Source organism: Canis lupus, chromosome 2 (genome assembly GCF_003254725.2).
Source record: "Canis lupus dingo isolate Sandy chromosome 2, ASM325472v2, whole genome shotgun sequence".
NCBI lineage: Eukaryota > Metazoa > Chordata > Mammalia > Carnivora > Canidae > Canis > Canis lupus.
The window spans coordinates 5,137,507-5,154,566 of NC_064244.1; the positions used below are offsets into that span (position 1 = coordinate 5,137,507).

General features: G+C 39.1%; 1 protein-coding gene across 4 annotated transcripts in view; it reads left to right on the forward strand.

Annotated features, from left to right (window-relative positions):
* Positions 1 to 16,879, forward strand: part of MKX (mohawk homeobox) — a 116,609-nt gene extending 99,730 nt beyond the window's left edge. Inside the window, exons 6-10 of one of the 4 annotated variants that reach the window (XM_049096809.1) lie at positions 3,212 to 3,329; positions 3,430 to 3,460; positions 4,015 to 4,074; positions 8,225 to 8,352; positions 9,447 to 9,594. In XM_049096809.1, the coding sequence (XP_048952766.1) occupies positions 3,212 to 3,279 (68 nt within the window). In that variant the 3' untranslated portion in view covers positions 3,280 to 3,329; positions 3,430 to 3,460; positions 4,015 to 4,074; positions 8,225 to 8,352; positions 9,447 to 9,594. Of the gene's footprint in view, positions 1 to 3,211; positions 3,330 to 3,429; positions 3,461 to 4,014; positions 4,075 to 8,224; positions 8,353 to 9,446; positions 9,595 to 16,796 lie in introns of those variants that run through there. The other 3 variants (XM_049096810.1, XM_049096818.1, XM_049096814.1) reach the window with 3 other exon arrangements.
* The last annotated feature ends 181 nt before the right edge of the window (positions 16,880 to 17,060 follow it).

Below are 17,060 nucleotides of genomic sequence, written 5' to 3' on the forward strand. Positions count from 1 at the left end.
TTGATTTTTTAGATGTGGTTTCTGTTTCATTTGTAAAAGGTTTTACTTATTGATTTGTGAGAGAGACAGAGAGAGGCAGAGACACAGGCAGAGGGAGAAGCAGGCTCCCCATAGGAAGCCCAATGTGGGGCTGGGTCCTGGGCCAGAATCAGCCCTGAGCCAAAGTTAGACACTCAGCTTCTTAATCACCCAGATGTCCCTGTGTTTCCTATTTTAACTTAGATAATAAGGCATATGTCATCAATCTCAAAGTGATTTGCTATTTGGTTACTCCCCCAGACGCCTTTCAGGTTTCATCCAAAGATTAGAAATTATAGGGATCTTTCACTTTATGTGTTTTATGCGGACGCTTATTCCTCTGCTCCTCTTGGTGGTTCATTCGAGATCCAAACTTTTTGAAGTGGAGTAAAGGTATAGACAGAATTCTAGTAAGGGGCAGTTGCCACTTGAGGAAGTCTTAAGAAATCACTTTATTATTCTTTAAAACTCTTTTTTTTAAGATTTTATTCATTCCTAAGAGAGCCACACAGAGACAGAGAGAGAGAGTTAGAGACACAGGCAGAGGGAGAAGCAGGCTCCATGCAGGGAGTCCATCAAGCCCTGGCCCAAAGGCAGTGCTAAACTGCTGAGCCACCCGGGCTGCCCAATTTTTAAAATGTTTTTATCAGGGACGCCTGGGTGGCTCAGTGCTGAAGCGTCAGCCTTCAGCCCAGGGTGTGATCCTGGAGTCCCGGGATCGAGTCCCACTTTGGGCTGCCTGCATGGAGCCTGCTTCTCTTTCTGCCTATGTCTCTGCCTCTCTCTCTCTCTCTCTCTGTCCGTCTCATGAATAAATAAAATCTTTTATAAATTCATCAAATGCCTCTTTTGTGCCAACCACAGGACTACGTGCCTTGTTCCCTTGCATTCTTATAACAATGTTAACCACCACTTCTCCTCTTGCTTTAACTGTACTTTGAGATAACTGTGGATTCATGTGTTGGAAGACATAATACAGATCCCGTGTACCCTTGACCCTGCTTCCTCCAGTGGTGACATCTCGCATAGTTATGGTAACCACGTGGGTACATCGTCACTGATGCAGTCCCTTAGGCTTTTTCAGATTTTACCTGTGTTATATGCACACACTTGTGTATCTGCATACGTATGTATATTTTTTCCTGTCCAGTTTACTATAGGTGTAGATTCCGTTTCTTTTGAACATATGGAAAGAAGGCTGAGGTAAGTTATGGGGGGTAAATGAAGTATAGACCTGGTTTGAATCTAGGTCTGTTTGACTCAGAGTTTTGATTTTTCAATAGCAGTAGTGATGGACACTCCTGGGTGGTGCAGTGGGTTTTGTGTCTGACTTTTGGTCTCAGCTCCAGCCATGATCAGGGTCATGATTTGGAGCTTCGTGTCAAGCTCCATGCTGAGCGTGGAGTCTGCTTAAGATTCTGTCTCCCTCTGCCCCTGTCCCCTGCCTCTCTGTAAAATAAATTAATCCTAAAAAAAATAATAGTCCTGATGAATAACAGGAATAACAACAATAGCTGAAGCTCACTAAGTTACATATGAAATAGACTATTTACCATATGCCGGGGCTGTTCTAATACATTACCTCAGTTATTGCCCCCCCCCCCAGAACTATACCTCATAAATTATGTTATAGTTGAACTAGTATTATTAATTAAACTAACCATATTTCCAAGGAACAAGGAATTCCTTTTGTTGCTCCTAAATCAATAATAAAATAGCGAAATTCTACCTCCTTTTTACCTAATTTTCAATTTGAACCTCTGACCTTAATCGCTGATCTTGGCAATTGTCATGTTTTTAAAGTTGTGTGTATCTGTGTACGTGTAAAGTGAGACCTGCATTATTATACATCGAATTATGTTGGGACACCTTACAAATAGTTTTATGAAATCATCAATAAGAGCTAGCTTAGGCATGATGCCAGGTTTTTAAAGGAATAAGTGTAAATCATCAAGAATACTTAAGAATGTAATAGGGAGACATTTTCTTCCCCCTAAAGTAGAATAGATCTTTTTGGCCACATGCAGTCCCAGGAATGTTTGAGTTTAACGTCTCATGTTACAGATCCAGCTTTCCAAGGCAAAGCGAATACATTTGGTGAATGATCACTGATTATTAGAATATGATAATACTTTAGGAAGATAATAGATAGACTAATCAGCAGGCCATAATTTATGATTCTTTGCTAGTTACATATCTTGTAAAGCTGTCCCTGTGATGAACAGCAGCACTTCAGAGCAGGAATAACAGCATGCTCCTGTGTCGTAGATCCCAGGAGGTTTCGGTGCTCTTGTAGACAGCAGACAGAAATAAAAGGAAGTTTCTCCTTTTTACCTCGTATAATCCCACTGGAAAGTGAAACGTGTGCTGAGAGTTGATACTTCTTCTAGGTCACCTCCCTGAAGAGGCCCCGGGCAGGCACTGTCGTAACAGTTCTTGGACAGGAGTCTGATGGGCCCCAAAGGAGGTGGGAGGGTTTCTGCAACAGGCTACTGGTGGAACAGGGTGCTACTGTCTAGCCCCAGGAAGCTTCTAGTGAGGAGGGCCCCGAGGAACCTGCATCCTTTTCCTTAACTCTTTCAGAGGGTACGGCATACGCCCAGATTGGAGTTAAAGGTAAACTCAGTTCTGTGTAGCTTGTGGTTGTTGCTTTTTGAAAAATGAGCAGCTACAAGAAAGCAACACCACGTATGGCTTAATAGGCCTTAGCTTTTTGGAACTTGAATTTGGATGTAGATAACGCAAATGGTTTTGAAGCTATATATCATTAGGAACTCTTTGGAAACCACAAAACCTTTTTAATGGGCCACTCTATCAATTTTCTGCTCTTCTAAGGAGTTTTTCCTATTCATGACTCCTTTTGATCTTTGGCTAACACTGAGGCAAATGTAGTGACGATTTAGTTTTCTTCTTCCTCTGAAAGCTTGTACACGTTTTCTGCCTCGGGTTGTGTCCGCTTGGATGCCTGGAGAATGTTGACAAAGGAAAGGTTAGGCTAGCCTGTTGATGCTACATATTTGGGCTTTAAAAATCAAAAAGGGTCCTTGGCTTCCGCGGAGAAGCATTCTGCTTGATGGCCCAGATTACTGATCCAGTAAAAACGACATGTTCCAGCCATCCTTCACACACACCTTAAGTGAAATTAATGAGATCACTCTATGGTTACGCTTTGTGTTTTATTTTCACTTTCTAGGTCTGTATGAGCTGTTGGCTGTTGTGCAGGCCGGCTGGGGCCACGTGTGGACAGCCAGGAAGACCTGACCTTCCTCTGGGATATGTTTGGTGAGAAAAGCCTGCATTCACCGGTAAAGGTAAAACCATGCTGATGTCAGATTCTCTTGGTGGGAAAACATATGGAAAAATATTTTGTCATCTCATGCTTTGTTCTGTCCTCCCCTACTCTCTATGCAGAAGTTACTCGTCGAGCACCATTTTCCTTTAGGTTAGTGATTTCTGAATTGTATTCATGAAACATTTCCTTAATGTGTGACCAAAAAGCTATTCCCTTTTTCATTTTCACTTTGATTTCGCTACTCTAGATTTTTGTTTATTATGTGTGAATCTGGATCTCAAAAGAAATTCTCTCAACATTTCTTCTTTGTCATATTTGCTCTAGATTATTTTTTTCATATTTGCCGTTTACTCAATTTAAGAAGTTTCCGTTTATTCTTTGTAAAATGACTTTTTAAATGACTAGCCATTGGACTTTGTCAAGTGCTTTTTATTTATTTATTGTAATGATCATATGATTTGTTTCCTGTCAGTCTCAACATAGGAAAGTTCATTGGTTTTTGACATTTTTTTTTTTTTACTGATTTTTGACTGTTCAACTGGCTATCATTGGACTATTATTTGAGATAACCTAATTTGTTCATGATTTGTTCTCCTTTACATATAATCTGCTGGAGTTAGTTGACTCCTAGTTTATTTAGAACTTTAATGTCTCCTTTTATGAGACTTCAGCCCATAATTTTGCTTTCTTATCTCTCTCATCAGATCTTCACAATATCCTGGGTAGCCTTATGTTGTGAGGTGGAAGTCTCTACTCTTCTGTGGGTAAGTTTATGAAAGACTGAAGTTCGTTTGTCCTTTAGCAGAACTGACTTGTTGGGTTCCTTGGGCCTGGATGTTTTCTTTTTGATAAGGATATTGGTAACTATTTTAAAGATGACAAGAACGTTTAGGCTTTCTATTTCTTCTTGATTAGTTTTAATGATTCATATTTTTCTAAGATTTGGTCCATTTCAACTACATTGTCAAATTTCTGAAAAGGTTGCTTATAATATTTCACATGTGCAGTTTCTATGCTAATTGTTTTTCTTCTTGGTCCTGATATTGGTACTTATTGCCCTTTCTTCTCTTTCCTCAATATTGCCAGAGTTTTGGCATTAGTCTTTTTAGATATAAACCTTTGGCCTTATTAATTTTCCTCATTGTATATTAGTTTTTATTTCATTGACTTTTTTAAAAAAATTCTTTTTCTTGTTATGAACGTTTGTTCATAAATTTTCAACCTTCTTCTTTTCCTAACGTTAGCATTTAAGGCCATTTCTCCCAAGGTACTGGTTTTCTTAACTTAGAATCATTTTGTAGTTGCTTACTTAGACTTTTCTTGAATTTACAAATAAGGATTTTTTTAATCTATCTTGTTCCTGATTTCTACCTTAATTGCTTTGAGGTCAGAAAACCTAATTTGCATTATTTCAGTCCTTTGAAATGTGTTTACACTTTACGGCCAGCTACATATTCAATATCTGTAATGTATCCTGTCTGTGTCTAAAAAGAAGGTATATTCTGCAGTCATTAAGTATAGTTTTCTGTATGTGTCTGTAGATCAAGTTTGTAAACCTATTCAAATATTCTGTGTTTTCACTGATTTTTGTTCGTTTATTCTCTGTTACCAAGAGAAGTATGGTAAAAAAGTTTCCCATTATGACCATGGTTTTCTTCTTGCAGTTCTGTTCAGTTTTTTTTTGTGTTTTTTTTTTTTAATTTAATTCATTTATCGGACACTGAAGAAGCAGGAGGAGTGACAGGCAGAGAGAGAGAGAGAGGGAGAAGCAGGCTCCCCCCTGGAGCAAGGACCCTGATGTGGGCCTTGATTCCAGGACCCTGGAATCTTGTCGGGAGTTGAAGGCAGGTGCTTAACCGGCTGAGCCACCCAGGCTCCCTCTGTTCATTTTTTGTTGTATATATTTAAATTTGTTATTAAATATAAATTTGTTATTTTGCTGGTGAATTACTACACTTTATACTTTTTAATAGAGTTTATTTTAAAGTAGATATGTTTTTGTTGCCATTTGCAGGATATCTTTTCCTATCCTTTTATTGTCAACTCTTCCATATTCCTGCTTTATTACAGCTTTTGTGAATTACAGTTGGAGCTTTCTGAGGTAACAAGTCAGAAGTCTTTACTTTCAGCTAGAATATCTTCACTACAGTTCATTATGACGTATGATCTTTATAATTTAAAATCTGACGTATTTTGTGTTTTCTTGTCCTGATTTTTCTTTGTTTCTTTTGGATTGGTTAGGGTTTTCCCTGCATACAGTTGAGAAGTTAAAACATTCTCTTTCTGTTATTTGAGTGGCTACCTTAGAAATTATGACATGAATCCTTTATTATAAAATCCTATCTTAATCTGTCTATTGTCATCTGGAAAAGATCCAGAAATCTTAGCGCACTTTTGCCCCATATACTTTCCTGCCAACTTCAGTGCTATTGTGTCCTGTATTTTAATTCTCTCTAGAAAACAAACAGAAAAACAAAAACCCCTCACAACCTTGAAGACATCCTTATTTTGCTTTACATCAACGTCATTATTCATTTAGTATAACCACCATTTTGTTTGTTCTAGTCCCAATCTTACAGCTCAGCCTTGTCATCCAGGCTGATTTTTCACCTGTTTAATGTAAAAAAGCTCTAGAATCTCCTGTATTGAGGGTTTGTGGCTATCAAACTATGTCTTTCAGTGAATCAGTACATGTTTTTATTTCCTTCCATTTTTTTTTTCGTTTTATTAAATTATAATCGATATATGACACACTAGTTTCAGGCGTGCAACATAAAATTTGGCATTTGTATATCTTGCACAATGAACACCATAGTAAGTCTAGTTAACATCTCTCTGCATGCACAGTCACGCCATTTGTTTTCTTGTGCTAAGAACTTTTCAGACGTATTTTCTGAAAACAACTTTCAAATTTGCAATACGTTATTATTGACTATAGTCACCATGCTGTGCGTGAATTCATTTTGTAAGAGGATGATGGGACTCTTGATCCCCTTTATCCGTTTTTACCCACACAGCCTCACCCCCTTCCCTTTTGGCAACCACCCATGTATTCTCTGTATTTCTGACTTTATTTGTTGTTTAGTTTCAGGTATAAGTTAAATCATACCATATCTGTCTTTCTCTTTCTGACTTTTTTCACTTAGCATAATACCCTTCAGATTCATGCCAGTTGCAAATGGCTAATTTATTTTATGGCTGAATAGTATTCCTTTTTTTTTTTTTTTTTTTTTGCTGAATAGTATTCGTGTGTGTGTGTGTGTGTGTGTGTGTAAATCTTTTCCCATTCATCCCTCAAAGGAAGGACACTTTGGTTATTTCCATATCTTGGCTATTGTAAATAATGCTGCAGTGAACATAGAGGTACATGTATCCTTTTGAATCTTCAGATAAATACCCAAAAGTGGAATTGCAGGATCATGTGGGAGTTGTATTTTTAAGTTTTTGACTGTTCTCCAGATTATTTTCTGTGGTGGCCGCACCAATTTACAACCTCACCAACGGTGCACTAGGGTCCCCCTTTGCCCACAGCCTCATCAGTACTTATTTTTTCTTGTCTTTCTGATATTGGCCTTTCTCAGAGGTGTGAAGCGATATCTCACTGTGATTTTGATTTGCATTACTCTGATGATTTGTGATGTTGAGCATCTTCCCGTGTGCCTGTTGGTGATCTGTATGTCGTCTTTGGGAAAACGTCTATTCAGATCCTCTGTCCATTTTTTAATATTGAATTGTTTGTTTCTTGTTGATATTGAGCTATATGAATTTCTGTATATATTTTGGCTGTTAACCCCTTATTGGATAGAATTGGCAGTTCTTCCTTCTATTCGGTAGATTGCCTTTTTTGTTGTTGATGATTTCCTTTGCTGTGCAGAAGCTTTTTAGTTTTATGTTATCTCAATTTTGTTTTGTTTTGTTTTGTTTTGTTTTTTGATGCCACTGCCTTTGGAATCATAAGATCCAAAAAGGAAAAAAAAAAAATCTCCAAGAGCGATGTCAGAGAGCTTACGACCCATGTTTTCTTCTAGGAGTTTAATGATTTCAGGATTTTCATTCCAGTCTTTAATCCATTTTGAGTTAATTTCTTTGTATGGTGTGAGATGATGGCCCAGTTTCAGTCTTTTATATGTAGGTGTCTAGGTTTCCCAGCACCATTTATTGAAGAGATTGTCTTTCTCCATTGTATATTCTTGCCTCTTTTCTTGTAAAGTAATTGGCCTTATATGCCTGGGTTTATTTCGGGGCTCTCTTTTCTGTCCCACGAATCTGTGTGTGTGTTTTTATGCCAATACCATACATTTTGATTACTTTAGTTGTTAGATACTACAGCTTGAATTCAAGGAGTGTAATGTCTCAGACTTGTCCTTTCTCAAGATTTGCTTTGGCTGCTTGGGATCTTTTGTGGTTCTATACAAATCTTACGATTGTTGTATTTCTGTGAAAAATGCCACTAGAATTTCAATAGAGATTGCCTTGACTCTGTAGATTGCTCTGGTCAGTATGGACATTTTTGCAATATTCTTCATGAGCATGGAATATCTTTCCACTTATTAGTGTCATTGTCTCTCCTCAGTGTCCTATAGTTTTCAGAGTATAGATCATTCACCTCCTTGGTTAAATTTATTCTTGGGTATTTTTTCATGCAATTTTAAATGGGATTTGTTTTCTTAGTCTCTCTTCCTGATAGTTTGTTGTTGGTGTACACAAGTGTGACAGAATTGTGTATATCAGTTTTGTACCTGCAACTTTACTGAATTTATTTAGAAATAAGGTTAGAACTAATGTTCTAACAGTCTTTTTTTTCCACAGAGTCGTTAGGGTTTTCTGTGTATAAAATTGTATCATCTACAAATAGTGATGGTTTTACTTCTTCCTTTACAATTTGGTTCCAATTTCTTTCTTTTTCCTTCCTAGCTGCTGTGGCCAAGACTTCCAATACTGTGTTAGCATCCTCGCCTTGTTCCTGATGTTAAGCAGGAAGCTTTTCCCTGTTGAGCATGATGCTAGCTGTGCACTGGTTATACGTGGCCTTACATTTTGAGGTACATTTGGTCTATACCCACTTTGTTGAGTTTTTCTGGGGTTTAATCCTGGTCTTTCATTGGGAACATGTTTATCTGTTTCCTCATGTTGCCTGACTTTGTATGTATGTATGTCTTTGTGTTAGGTGAAACAGCTATCTCTTCTAGTCCTGAAGGTGTGGCTGTGTGTGGGTGAACATTTTTGTTTATAGTAACCTTGCTTCAGTGTTTGGTTGTCTCTCATACTGTTTCCCCAATTATTCTAGACCTGTGGGGCTCACAAACACAATCCACCCTGGCCCCAGAGTCTCATATTCAGTAGGCATCCCCTGTGTGGGTTGCATGTACCTGCTGGCTTGGAGGCCTCTGGCAGTGGGAGTGTAACTAGAGGTCAGGGCACTGGCCTCCTGCTTCTGGCAGGGCCGTGGCAGCAGTATGGAGGGGGAAGGAGGTACTAGAAGGTTATGGGAATGCAAAAATAGCTCCTGCCAGCATTGGCAGTAGCAAGGTAGAGAAAGCGTAAATATGGCACCCTCCGGTATCTTTTGTCTTTGGAGGGAATCTGAGTGGGCTTTTGCCCTTCTGGTAGATGCTTTAAGATTAGCAAATGGAACCCCTTCACATCTGGTCTAGGCTCCTTTCAAACTGGTGCTTTTGTACTGGGTCCTGAGGCAAATGAGTCTGATTGTGAGCCCTGTAAAAGCAGAGCCTGCACTCAGTACAGCCCTAGGAGTCTCCTGGACGGAAGCTCCACTGGTTTCCAAAGCCAGGTGCTTTGGGGGCTGTCTGTCTGGTGCATCTCCCATGGGTCATGGTGCCTGATGTGTAGTACAGATTCCCTCCCTCAGGGAGGGGTTCTGTATTTGTGCAACCCCTCCTCCATAGGTCGTTGCATGGGGGGAGGTGAGGTTTTCGGCAAAAATACAACTACATCTGTCTCTCCTCCCTGTCTGTTTAATTCTTCGTTGTGGAGTAGCTGTCCTGCTCAGAGATAATTGTTTTATATGTAGCTGTAGATATATTGTGTCTGTTGAGGGAAAGGATTTCAGAAGTTTTTATGTGACTATCTTGAATGATCTCCCTGTTTGCCTGTGTTCTTTTTTTTTTTTTTTTAGATTTTATTTATTTAGTCGTGAGAGAGGCAGACACACAGGCAGAGGGAGAAGCAGGCTCCAAGCAGGGAGCCCAACAAGGGACTTGATCCCAGGACCTCGACCCAGGCCACCTGCGTCTTCTTGAATGGCATTTTTAGTAAGCAAAGAATGCTAGGTAGGCTCTTGTTACCTATCTGTGTATCTATCTATCTATCTATCTATCTATCTATCTATCTATCTATCTATTTATATTTCAGTATAGTGAAAGATGATGAAATGATTATTCCTAAAATTTCTAGTTAGAGGTCAGCTGTCAGGATCTCTGATTTGAAGTAATCTTTCAAAGCATGTTTTTTTCCTCTGGCTCTTTTAAAGACTTCAATACATACATAACTTTTTTTCTTTTAAATAAGTTCTGTTTACTTCTTTTAAAAATGTTCGGCCCAAGTGTGGCAGGATACAAAATCAATGCCCAGAATTCAGTGGCATTTCTGTACACTAACAATGAGACTGAAGAAAGAGAAATTACGGAGTCAATCCCTTTTACAATTGCACCCAAAAGCATAAGATGCCTAGGAATAAACCTAACCAAATAGGTAAAGGATGTATACCCTAAAAACTACAGAACACTTCTGAAAGAAAGTGAGGAAGACACAAAGTGATGGAAAAATACTCCATGCTCAAGGATTGGAAGAATTAATATTGTGAAAATGTCAGTGATCACCCAAGGCAATTTACACGTTTATTTTTATTTATTTTTTAATTTTTATTTACTTATGATAGTCACACAGAGAGAGAGAGAGAGGCAAAGACACAGGCAGAGGGAGAAGCAGGCTCCATGCACCGGGAGCCCGATCCCGGGTCTCCAGGATCACGCCCTGGGCCAAAGGCAGGTGCTAAACCGCTGTGCCACCCAGGGATCCCAATTTACACGTTTAATACAATCCCTATCAAAATGCCATGGACTTCTTCAGAGAGTTGGAACAAATTATTATAAGATTTGTGTGGGGGATCCCTGGGTGGCGCAGCGGTTTGGCGCCTATCTTTGGCCCAGGGCGCGATCCTGGAGACCCGGGATCGAATCCCACATCGGGCTCCCGAGGCATGGAGCCTGCTCCTCCCTCTGCCTGTGTCTCCGCCTCTCTCTCTCTCTCTCTCTGTGTGACTATCATAAATAATAAATAAAAAAAATTAAAAAAAAAAAAAGATTTGTGTGGAATCTGAAAAAACCCCAAATAGCCAGGGGAATCTTAAAAAAGAAAACCATAGCCATGGGCATCACAATGCCAGATTTCAGGTTGTACTACAAAGCCGTGGTCATCAAGACAGTGTGGTACTGGCACAAAAACAGACACATAGATCAATGGAACAGAAATGAGAATCCAGAAGTGGACCCTCAACTTTATGGTCAACTAATATTTGACAAAGGAGGAAAGACTATCCACTGGAAAAAAGACAGTCTCTTCAGTAAATGGTGCTGGAAAATTGGACATCCACATGCAGAAGAATGAAACTAGACCACTCTCTTGCACCATATACAAAGATAAAATGATGAAAGATCTAAATGTGAAACAAGAATCCATCAAAATCCTAGAGGAAAACATAGGCAACTCCCTTTTCGAACTTGGCCACAGTAACTTCTTGCAAGATACATCCATGAAGGCAAGAGAAACAAAAGCAAAAATGAACTATGGGGACTTCATCAAGGTAAGAAGCTTTTGCACAGCAAAAGATACAGTCAACAAAACTAAAAGACAACTACAGAATGGGAGAAGATATTGGCAAATGACTTCTCAGTTAAAGGCCTAGTATCCAAGATCTGTAAAGAACTTCTTAAACTCAACAGCAAAGAAACAAACAATCCAATCAAGATACGGGCAAAAGACATGAACAGAAATCTCACAGAGGAAGACACAGACATGGCCAAGAAGCACATGAGAAAATGCTCCGCATCACTGGCCATCAGAGAAATACAAATCAAAACCACAATGAGATACCACCTCACACCAGTGAGAATGGGGAAGATTAACAAGGCAGGAAACCACAAAAGTTGGAGAGGATGCGGAGAAAAGGGAACCCTCTTGCACTGTTGGTAGGAATGTGCAATGGTGCAGCCACCCTGGAAAACTGTGTGGAGGTTCCTCAAAGAGTTAAAAATAGACCTGCCCTAGGACCCAGCAATTGCACTGCTAGGGATTTATCCCAAAGATACAAATGCAATGAAATGCCAGGACACTTGCACCTCGATGTTTCTAGCAGCGGTGTCCACAATAGCTAAACTGTGGAAGGAGCCTCGGTGTCCATCGAAAGATGAATGGGTAAAGAAGATGTGGTTTATGTATACAATGGAATATTACTCAGCCATTAGAAATGACCAATACCCATCATTTGTTTCGACGTGGATGGACCTGGAGGGTATTATGCTGTGTGAAATAAGTCCATCGGAGAAGGACAAACATTTTATGGTCTCATTCATTTGGGGAATATAAAAAATAATGAAAGGGATTAAAGGGGAAAGAAAAAATGAGTGGGAAATATCAGAAAGGGAGACAGAACATGACAGACTCCTAACTCTGGGAAACGAACTAGGGGTAGTTGAAGGGGAGGTGGGTGGCAGGTGGGGGTAACTGGGTGGCGGGCACTGATGGGGGCACTTACTTGATGGGATGAGCACTGAGTGTTATTCTGTATGGTGGCAAATTGAGCACCAATAAAAAATAAATTTATTAAAAAAAAAGAAAAAAAATGTTTGGCCAACATTCAAATTGTTTATACCATAGGCTCATCTTAAGAAACCTGGTTAACCTTTATTTCCAACATCAAAAGCATGAAGTTCCATTCTTAAAGCAGTAGATTCGAAAGAAGAAAGGTTTTGACTATATCACTGCAATATTGCCACTTGCAGAAGCCCTTTGAAGTAACTAGAATGGACTTTATTGGCCTTGCCAATGTCCTACAAATGTTTTGTTTTCATATTTCATTTAAAACATGAATTATTTTTCCCTTTTGATATTGAGTGTATTTCATCATGGAAAATCAGCATCTTCAACTTGCTCTTTTTTCTTCAAATGGCTTCCAAAATGAGGTATACTCTGGAGTTTTGAATGGATCATGTTTTTATTTTTACAGTTCTCTTCCATAGCAAATCAAGCTCATTAGGTATGTGGCTGACCGCAAGCTGTTCTGTGTGAACAGAAAGCAGCGTGTGATTTGGCATTTGGATACAACTTTTGTTGGGGGGAGATCAGTACATAGAGCTTCATTCTTAAATTAAACCAGGACACTTGTTCTTGTCCTTGTTACTGCTCCTCAAGTATTTATGAATGAAGCAAAAAGTCGTCTTCATGTAATAATGGGTTTTCATTTTTATTTAATTTTTATTTAATTTTTAAGATTTTATTTATTCATGAGAGACACACAGAGCGAGAGAGAGGCAGAGACACAGGCAGAGGGTGAAGCAGACTCCAAGCAGGGAGCCAGATGTCGGACTCGATCCCCGGTCCCCAGGATCAGGCCCTGGACCGAAGCTGGCGCTAAACTGCAGAGCCACCCGGGCTGCCCTGGATTTTTCATTTTTAAACAGGAAAATCACTTAGTGGCATTTCTCACAGTAGCTCTTAGAGGTGGGCTTTCACTTCTGTTCTATTAATAGTTTTCTTGTAAGGTAAATATCTGCTAGCATACTTACTACATGTTAGCCAGTGACTCTGCTACATTGCGTGCTCTTGCTATTACAAAAAGCCCAACCGTCATTTCTCCTTTTGTTGAGTTTTTCAAATGAATGGCTTTATTTATTACAGTGGGTAATAGCAGTAGACTTTCCTGCAGTGACTGTACTGTACTGTATGTATTCAATAAATACTGTTAATTGGTGACAGAAATTTATACACAAAAGAAGCAGGTGAATCAGACTAGACCAGATCTAGAGGGAGATACAGAAGCAAATTCTCTATTTGTTACCCTGTCGTCTGTTAGATTTAATATATTATTCTGAGTGAAGTAAGTCAGTCGGAGAGGGACAAACATCATATGGTCTCATTCATTCGGGGAATATAAAAACTAGTGAAAGGGATTCAAGGGGACAGGAAAGAAAATGAGTGGGAAATATCAGTGAGGGTGACAGCACATAAGAGACACCTAACTCTGGGAAACGAACAAGGGGTGGTGGAAGGGGAGGTCGGCCGGGGTTGGGGTGACAGGGTGACTGGCACTGAGGGGGGCACTTGACGGGATGAGCATCGGGTGTTGTAGTATATGTTGGCCAATCGAAGCCCAATAACAAATATACAAAAAATAAGGGAAAAAGAATTAAAAATAGATAAAAATAAACTTCATTTAAAAAGGTTTAATATATCATCTTATTGTGATTATTATCTTAGTCTTTACAGAAATGCCATGTAAACAAGTTGCTGAATATGTTGTGTCTCATGGCATTGTACAGAACTTTGTATGTGCAACAGTCCTCTCATACAGGAATTCTGCCAATAATTTTCATTCATTATGTAGTTTTTGTCTTTCATTTTGAGACTCATTGTATAATCTTAATGGCAGTGGTGTGATTTCTCTTTTAGCTGTAAGGAGTACAATGTTTCATAATGTACATGTAGTTGGCTTTTATTTTTCAGTTTTTCTTTAAGGTAAGATACATGTATAAAATTTGCCATTTTTACCATGTTAACGTACAATGTAATGGCATTAGGTATATTCAGAATGTCGTGCAAACGTCACCACTCTCTATTTCCAAAACCTTCTCATCACTCTACACAGAAACTCTGTGGCTGTTAAGCGCTACCTTCCCTTGTTGCCCACCCCCAGCTCCCGGCAACCACCATTCTACGCTTTGTCTCTATATTTTAACTGTTTTACATAGTTCACATAAGTGGAACTATACAGTACTTGCCCTTTTGTAACTATACCACTCCATGCAATGCTTTCAAGGTTTGTCCATGTTGTAGCATGTATCAGAATCTCCTTCTCTTTCATGGTTGAATAACATTGCACTATGTGTATACACTGCATGTTGTTTGTCCATTTGTCTGTTGATGGACACTTGCATGTGTCCACCTTTTGGCTATTGTGAATGGTGCTGCAATGGACATTGCTGTACAACTATCTGTTTTGAGTCCCGATTGCGGTTCTTTTGGGTAGACACTTAGCAGCTGAAATGCCTGCTTATATAGTAATTCTGTTTAGGCTTGTGAGAAGGAACCATCAAAGTGTTTTCCGTGGAGTCTGCACCATTTTACATTCCTACCAGCATTATATGAGGGTTCCAATTTCTCCATATCCTCATCACTACCTGTTACACTGAGTAATTTTTGATTATAGCCATTCTCGTGGGCATGAAGTGGTAGTTCATTGTGGTTTTGATTTGCATTTCCCTAATGACTAATGATGTTGAGCATGTTTTCAGGTAGTCTTTGGCGATCTGATTGCCTTTTTGTTGTTGAGTTTGGCATTTTTTATATATTTTAGATATTAAACCCTTATCATATTTTCGCCTTGCAAATATTTTTTCCCCTTGTGTAGGCTATCATTTCACTTGTCTGATAGTATCCTTTGTACAAAAGTTCTAATTTCTATAAAGATCAGTGTCCATTTTATCTTGTGCTGCTTATGCTCTTGGTAGCATATCTAAGAATCTCTTTGCAAACCCAAGGTTATGAGGATTTACCCCTTGATTTAAAATTTGAGCTAATTTTTTGTGTATGGTGTGAGATAGGGATCTAAGAATCTACATTCTTGTGCATGTAGGAATCCAGTTGTCCTGTATAGTCTATTTTGTTTTCATCTCTATTTTTAGTGGCTATCAGTTTTTATCCTAGAAAGCGTTAGTTTGTGCTTTCTCTGGAAACAGTTTATTGGCAAAAGGTCGATGTCCTTAATTTAAAAATTATTGGAGAAATTTGGTGGCTTCATGACACTGTATAACAGAATTTCTTAAATGACAAAGCCCTGGAGGTGGGGGAAATTAGCTCTCAGGATAAAGAAAACCTAATTCTTATTATTGTACTTTGTATTCTGACACTGTTTGGGTGGCTTATTATTTTTTTTGGTTGTTTTTGTGAAATAAATGCATTTTCAGTTCCACTTCTGGCATAGCTAGATTCACTCTCAGTGAAGGTCGGAACCCTGTTAGCTTTCTCTGTTGATGTTGTTATTCTGTGGTCCATTTATCTAGTAATAATACATAGTAGGAAAAGGCCAGTTACAATTAATCTGCATTAAACAGGTACGAAAAGAGCAAGAAAATGGTGGGGGAAGTGAACAGAACTTTATGTAGGAACAGGAAATATAAAATGTGACCACATTTGAAATGTAATTAAGAATATTGTAGGTTACAGTTGTAACTGCTAATTCTTAGCATGGATGCATTGTATCCTGCTGAATTTTCCTTTGTTGGCATAATATTGCTGCCAACATTTTATAATAGCACTTTGACTTTTCCAGTTAAAAGGGCAGTTTAACAAAAATATTTGAAGACTTTAGTTTCTCCAGTAGTATTTGGTTTTTGTTCATTTTTAAAGTTCGGTATTCAGATTGTTCCCTTTCAAAGTGGGGAGTTTTGTCAGATATGTTACATTTTTCTCAGTTGCTGACTAGCAGACCTCTTTCAGAGGCTTGTTTACCACCAGCATCACTTCGTCATCATTTTCATCAGCCCTGTGAAGTCCTGTATTTTTGCAGTCATGTTAATGGCATCCAAGGTAAAAACCAATGACAGCATAGAGGGCATGTATTAGGTGGGAAGAAATGTTTAAATGAGGGCTGGTATGAACATTGTCAGTTTATTGGTGAATATCATAATGTCTATATTCCTGTAACCTTGGATTGTTTGGGAATTAGATCCTAAATATTCAGAAGATAGGAACCTCTATGTTTATATTAGTATTTTCTTTATTTTCCCAACATTTGTTAGAGAGAGAGAGAGAGAGAGGAGAGGGGTAGAAGGAGGAGAGAGAATCTCAAGCAGATTCCACACTGAGTCCAGAGCCCAACATGGGGCTCAATCTCATGACCCAAAGACCATGACCTGAGCCAAGATCAAGAGTTGGATGCTTAATCAAGTCAGCCACCCAGACACCTCTGTATTGCTATATTCAATGACTAGGCTTTTATGAACTAATTTGAAGTCTTTTACCTATCTTAGTTAATTGAATATATGACTTGAGATAATTATAGTTGTATAGTAGAAATTTTCCAAACACAATGGTGATAAGCAGTGCTGCGAAGGTTAATAGCAAAGCTCTGACAAGCTTAGCCTGTGCAGCACTGGCACAGCCTTATGAAAACAATTATGCAAAAATAATAATCCTGTTGCAACTTCAAATCCAGGTGCATAAAAATATTAATTGATTTTTTTTCTTTCAGTAGTGCTAAGTTGCCAGTGGAAACTGCCCATGGGCCACATGAGAGACCACGGATCCTGTAATGCTGGGAGGCATAAAGCTGGCACAGAAGTGCTGCAGAGAGGCTGTCACCAGTTAGAGGGAAGGAGCCAGAGAAGCAAGAGGTGTGGCAACAGCCAAGGGTCTTCAAAGGTAGATGGACTGTGCACTCCCTTCCTGAATGGGAGACCAGCACAGAGACCTTGGGGGCACGCCCTGCCCAGCCCTGCCCAGCCTCGCCCAGGCT